This window comes from Leptonychotes weddellii, chromosome 5, assembly GCF_054177405.1.
Source record: "Leptonychotes weddellii isolate Sample4059 chromosome 5, ASM5417740v2, whole genome shotgun sequence".
Lineage (NCBI taxonomy): Eukaryota > Metazoa > Chordata > Mammalia > Carnivora > Phocidae > Leptonychotes > Leptonychotes weddellii.
Genome location: NC_138373.1, coordinates 81,618,952 through 81,625,945, shown reverse-complemented (window position 1 = coordinate 81,625,945; position 6,994 = coordinate 81,618,952). Strand labels below are relative to the sequence as shown.

The window sequence follows — 6,994 nt, the reverse complement described above, 5'->3', positions numbered from 1 at the left end:
CATTGGGTTCCCTGCTCAATGGGGAGTCTGCCTGAAGATTCTCGCTCCCTCCCTCTGCCCCCCACGCCCACCCGTTCTCTCTCCCTCTCTCTCTCAGAATAAATAAATAAATCTTAAAAAAAATATAAAAAGGCACAATGTATGGCAGTATTTTGTCCTACCTGCTATATAAATTGAATAAACCTCGGGTAAAAATGAACAAATCTTTAAGAATTAATGAAATGTAGAACTTTTTTGCTTGCTATCTGCATTTAATAGTGTTGTTTCAATTATAGAAAGTGAATAGTGTCAAGTCAGGTGTCAAGAGAAATACTCAGATATAAAATATAAAACATGTCACATCAAGTCAACACAAGACTGGAAGGATCTGCTTAATGTCATATAGTGTTTTCTCCTTTATGGGCAACTCTGAACTTAAACGATATGAGACAGATGGTGTTTACTGTATTCTTAAAAGTGTACACAAGGATATACAATCTTCTGAAATACTGCTATGTTTAGCATGAAGATTTATTTTGGCAGGAATGGTAGTGGTAACCAACAAAAACAAAGAAGCTGAATTTGAGTTCTCTATAAAAGTTATATTAAATTATTTCTAATTTTTCAATTTATCTAGAATCTAGCATATTCCACTAGAATTTGGTTTTTTGAAGCTTATATTAGTACATAATAGAATATTAAGACTCAATATCAACCACATTTTCCCCAAAGCATGTTTTGTTGATTAATTTTAACTTACTCTCGAACAGATAAATGCTTAAACACAGTATAAAACTCAAATGGTATACCAGGACCCGTCTACTTCTCACCCCTGGGCTCCAGCACCCAAACAACCTTGTGAGGCAACCAATATCAACCGTGTGTATATGTGCATCTATTCATTTAAAATAACTGTTTTCATAGGTATGGAATATCTTTTCTTCGTCAAATGACTACGTATGTTCCACTATTTCTTGGAGCTTATTACATAAAGAAAATGACTATTTACCCACAGTGTTGTCAATGTACTGTGCAAGAAAACATTTTAACCTTTGAAAATCAGGTATGTGAAAAATGGTATCCTTTTTTGATTTTAATTAGCATTTTTCATATTATGAGTATGAACATCATTTTCATATATTTAACAGTAAAATTCTGTTTTCTGGGAAGTGATTTTACATAATTTTCCCATTTAAAAACTAGGTTGTAAGCCTTTTCCTCATTGATTCATAGAACTTCTTTAATTATAAAGGTATTATTCTTTAATTGTTACATGAATTGCAGATATTATGCATGCATGATAATTATGTATGCTTCAATCTCTCATTATTTTTATTTGTGGGTTTTATGTCATATTTAGAAATCCCATCCTCATTCTGAATTTGTTTGATTTTTAAAAATCTTCCATTGTTTTTTGTAGTGTTTTTATAGTTTTGTTTTTAACATTTCAGCATCTGATCCATCTGGAAAATTTTTAGTGTAAAGTTTGAGGCACAGATCCAACTTTCTTTCCAGATAAATGATTTGTTGGCTGGCCTTCAACCTACCTATCATTTCTCTTGATTTTGATGAAAATATATTAATGAAGCACTATAATGCTCAGTTATCCTACTAGCATTTTATGTTATATAAGAATTTGAAATTACTTACATTATTTGGAAATTTACATTAACTTGTAATACTCTACAAAACTTCATTTTAAGAACATTAAAACAAAAAATGTTAAAACAGGCATTTAAAATCACTATTATCCATTTCTTTACAATAACCATAATTTAATATTATAATTGTTCTACTGTATTATTTATTTATTTTAGAGGGAGACCGCACGAGTAGGAGGGGCAGAGAGAGAGAGAGAGAGAGAGAATCTCAAGCAGACTCCACACTGAGCATGGAGCCTGACACAGGGCTCAATCCCAGGACCCTGAGATCATGACCTGAGCTGAAACCAATAGTCAGATGCTTAACTGACTGTACCACCCAAACACCCCTATATTATTTTTTAATGAATAAAGATTGTTCTTGTATTATCCCTTGATTCTCTTGCTATCCATTAATTTAAGAACTGAGAAGCAACTTTAAGGCAATTGCTTATTCAGATTTAGTAGCATATTTTCCAAGGGTTTGTTAGAATTTTCATATTAAAATTCTGAACTTAAAATATCAACATTGTGTTTAAGTATTACAAGCAGTAAGTATAAATTTTTACAGACACAAAATGTAGGCTCATAGATTAAACAATTAACATTTTTCTTTCTAATTATAAAGGAAAACCACCCACCTCTATTCCCATTTGACTATGGCACTTTCTGTATCATGGATTCTAAATACATCAGAGTCATCAAGCAGACTGGCATAGGGTTTCCCTTTGGCAGTAAGGGATTTTACATTTATTTTTAAGAAGTTTGTCTGCTCGGGGCGCCTGGGTGGCTCAGTTGTTAAGCGTCTGCCTTTAGCTCAGGTCATGATCCCAGGGTGCTGGGATCGAGCCCCGCATCGGGCTCCCTGCTAGGCAGGAAGCCTGCTTCTCCCTCTCCCACTCCCCCTGCTTGTGTTCCTGCTCTCGCTATCTCTCTGTCAAATAAATAAACAAAATCTTAAAAAAAAAAAAAAAAGTTTGTATGCTCAGGGGCACCTGGGTGGTACAGTTGGTTAAATGTGTGACTCTTGGTTCCAGCTTAGATGATGATCTCATGGTCATCCGGCTCTGTGCTTTGCAGAGTCTGCTGGAGATTCTCTCTCCTTCTGCCCCTACCCACCCCTCCCTCTCTAAAATAAATAAATAAATCTTAAAAAAAAAAAGTTTGTCTGCTCAACCTAGGCATATGTAACAGTCAGAAAAAGGGATTTCTATGCCATTATATTAACCTTCATCTTTAAAACTTCAGTTAATTCAATAAACTGCCATTTTTTTCACACAAACATCCATTATATTTGTAAAATTATTCAAAATCTGAACTCTACAATATTTTTTAAAAAGTCATTAAATTATTAAAACATAATCTTATTAGTTTATATTCCACACCACTGCTTAAGTCATTTACCTCAAATGTAATTAGGTTCATATAAGAGTAAAAACGAAATGATTATTCTATAATTTTAAGTCCATTAAGAGTAACAGTAATAGATGCTATCAATTATACCAGTTATCAAAAATTAATAGTTAAGTAGAATAACTTACTCTGCCTACAGGACTCATTGGATGCACCGCATAATCTGAAGTCATGTTATAGTTAGAAGCTTCATTTATCATGCTTATAGGTCGTTCCTTCTTCTCTTCAGATGTCATGGTTGCAACGGTCCTGAAAATATGTCAGAATGCTAAAACTTGCTGTATATGTTAACTGCTTTACAATGAAGCTTCCGTAGAGTTAACAATGCTGGTGTCCCACTTTTTCAAAATATTTGGATACTAGTTAGAGCTTAATAAGCTCTAGAGTCAGAGCTTAATATTTATAACTACTTTAAATAAAATTAACAGTTCTCCTAAGCACAACATAGGTTAAAATCATGTTTATTTTAATAAGTATTATTACAGATATTCTACTTGGTCATCTAACTGGAAAATTAAAGCTTCAGTTATAAGATTAGCTATTCTAATATTGAAAACAATAATGACACCAAGAACTATTTTTTTGGTGAACAGATTTACAGCATATATAGTATTTAAAGTATTTTCACACATATTTCATTTGATGCTTAAAACAATCCTAAGAAATAGTTACCACTATCTCTGATTTAAGGATGAGAAAAACTGGGCTCAAATTAGTTTAATAATTTGACCAAGTTTATAGTTTTTCTGACCTTAAATTTCGGACTCTTGGGCTTACTATTGGTGCTTGAACTATTGTAAAAACAGCTTCTGAGATTACATTCTTCAAGAAAGAAAGTAAATAGATGGCTTTCTGTTACACTTGACTGCAAATATCCAGATAACTGTTAAACCGTACTGTATTGAAAATATGGATAAGAGCAATCTTAATACTAATGACATTTAAAATGAAGGCATTCCATGAAATTTTTTACTTACTGTTCATTCACTACAAAAATACAATTGTCCTGTGATGGCTGTCCTGTGACTGGATGTTTACAGGTCACTTTCCTTTCATTATGGCTAAAAGAGAAAAAGAGAAAATGTATGTATGTACTTCTATTATCACAAATGTTTCTCTAATATTCTGGTAGCAAAACAGGGATTTCTTTATTGTAACATTAGTGTAAAAAAGGGATGAAGTTCATACCTCCCAGGTATGCAATATCCAAATACACCCTTTCTACTATCTACCATGTATATATGTGTGTGAATGCTACTACAGTTTTACCATATAGTTAAATGCACCTCCTACCCCCCACGCCTGACCTCAAGTCTTTCTTCTCACATTTTATAAATAAAGGTAAGCTGATTTGGCTCCATGGTCACTGCATTTTAGATTTGAGAGGTTGGCCATCAAGAATGAGTATCTACCTACCTCCATTATTTTGTATCCTAATTTAGGCACATTATAGAGGACTAATGCCAAATTCACATACAGAAAAAAAATGAACAGTGCTACTGTGTGGGTACTAATAAAAACAGTACCACAGGAAGAGCAATATTTTATGGTGTTTTGTTTTATTAAAGAATCTTTATATAAATAATGTAATGGGATTGAATTTTACAATACTTCAGGAAAGTATGTTATAGAAAATGAAACCTGAAGGAGAAAACAAAAATCTTAAATGTACAAACAACAGAAAGAAAGAAAAATCTATTTGTTATCTTTGCTGAAAAAAAAATTTGCTCTGAATTAAGGATGGCTATTTCTTGGAGAAATACTATCCTTTTTAGGTGGGTGATAAGATTAGGTCTCCTGTTGTCTTCTTGAAATGAGAGGGAAAAAAAATTCCCAAACTAATTATCTAAACCAGAAATACCAGATGCCAAAAAAATATGTAATATACATTGATAAATTAAATAACAAATATCATCCTTTGTAAATTAATTATTTTCCCACTGGGTCACATACAATAAGGCAATCTGTAAGGAAGATGTATTGGTGTGCCCGACCTTAGAAAATTTACTTTCATTACAGAGAAAAATTTCAAGATGTTGTAACTGAATATTGCTTTGTTAATCTTCAGAGATTATTATATGTGCTCTGTATTTCAGGAAGTCTATAACCAGAAGACACCAACTTTCTGACAGACTTTAGATATTTAAATTCCTTTTCTATATCCTAACTTTCATTAATATTACTTTTATTGGTAACATAGTACTTGAAAGTTTATCCATGAAATAAAACTAAAATCACAAAAAAGAAAAGGTACAGATACAATTTAAAAGATATTACATATTGACTACTGTTAGAGTAGAATGACTGATGGAATATAATGTGTTTCTATTATTCCTTTAGATAACTGGTCGTTATAACAAGTATACAGGACTACTAAATTATCAGCTTTTTTTCCTTTTTTAAAAAAAATCTAAATTCAATCAATTAACATATAATGTATTATTTGTTTCAGGGGTACAGGTCTGTGATTCATCAGTCTTATATAATATCCAGTGCTTATTACAACACATACCCTCCCCAATGTCCACCGCCCAGTTACCCCATCAGTCCACCCCCTTCCCCTCCAGCAACTCTCAGTTTATTTCCTAAGATTAAGAGTCTTTTATGGTTTGTCTCCTTCTCTGGTTTCGTCTTGTTTCATTTTTTCCTCTTTTCTCCTATGATCCTCTGCCTTGTTTCTTAAATTCCACATACCAATGTGAGATCATATGATAACTGTCTTTCTCTGATTGACTTATTTCGCTTAGCATAATACTCTCTAGTTCCATCTATGTCGCTGCAAATGGCAAAATTTCGTTTTTTTGATGGCTGTGTAATATTCCATTATATACACCCCCCCCGCCACATCTTTATCCATTCGTCTGTTGATGGACATCTGGGCCCTTTCCATAGTTTGGCTATTGTGGATATTGCTGCTATAAACATTGGGGTGCAGGTGCCCTTCTGATCACTACATTTGTATCTTTGGGGTAAATACCCAGTAGTGCAATTACTGGGTCATCGGGTAGCTCTATTTTCAACTTTTTGAGGAATCGCCATACTGTTTTCCAGAGTGGCTGCACCAGCTTGCATTCCCATAAATTATCAGCTTTTTGTGATGGTTTTGTTTTTATACAAGATCTCGTGGGTTTAGGGGCACTGGGTGGCTCAGTCGTCAAGCGTCTGCCTTCGGGCTCAGGTCATGATCCCAGGGTCCTGGGATTGAGCCCTGCATTAGGCTCCCTGCTAGGAAGCCTGCTTCTCCCTCTCCCACTCCCCCTGCTTGTGTTCCCTCTCTCCCTGTGTCTCTCTGTCAAATAAAAAATTTAAAAAGCCAAAAACACAAGATTTGGGGGGTTTAAATATTTATTTGGAGTGATATTTTCACTACGGAAAAGGTATGTGAGTGACTTTCTAACTTGCTGATTTACAAAAGTACAGTGGTAGAAACCTAAGGTCTCATCATGTGGGATACCAGTTTATGTAATAAGCAATAAACTGATTAACAGAACAACTAAGAAAGTAAAGCCTCTAGAGATAAGTGGAAAATACTGAAGTACCCAGATGTGATTAACACTATGAATGCGTTGAGGTATGTAAATTCTGATGTTTAACAGAATAAAACACTGTGGGGGCAAAGGGGGATAAAGTAATCTGGGGTAGGGATTGGGATACCTTAATGATAAAAAATGGAGGATAGCACCTTTTTTTCCTTAAAGTCTCTCCTTGAAAGCATTAAAAAGTCAATGTTGGTTGTGTGGTAGAAAGAACAGAAATACACAAATTTTTTTTTTTTTTTTATTCTTATGTTAATCCCCATACATTACATCATTAGTTCTAGATGAAGTGTTCCATGATTCATTGTTCGTGCACAACACCCAGTGCTCCATGCAGAACGTGCCCTCCTCAACACCCACCACCAGGCCAACCCATCCTCCCACCCCCCTCCCCTCTAGAACCCTCAGTTTGTTTTTCAGAGTCCA

General features: G+C 34.1%; 2 protein-coding genes across 4 annotated transcripts in view; both read right to left on the bottom strand.

Annotated features, from left to right (window-relative positions):
• PLEKHA5 (pleckstrin homology domain containing A5) overlaps positions 1-6,994 on the bottom strand; it is a 228,800-nt gene that overhangs the window by 96,989 nt on the left and 124,817 nt on the right. For 2 of the 3 annotated variants that reach the window (XM_081821312.1, XM_081821313.1), the window contains exons 4-5: positions 4,010-4,093; positions 3,150-3,281 (exon numbers count right to left, since the gene is read on the bottom strand). In XM_081821312.1, the coding sequence (XP_081677438.1) occupies positions 3,150-3,281; positions 4,010-4,093 (216 nt within the window). Of the gene's footprint in view, positions 1-3,149; positions 3,282-4,009; positions 4,094-6,994 lie in introns of those variants that run through there. The other variant, XM_081821311.1, reaches the window with a different exon arrangement.
• AEBP2 (AE binding protein 2) overlaps positions 1-6,994 on the bottom strand; it is a 281,379-nt gene that overhangs the window by 218,483 nt on the left and 55,902 nt on the right. The window lies entirely within an intron of this gene.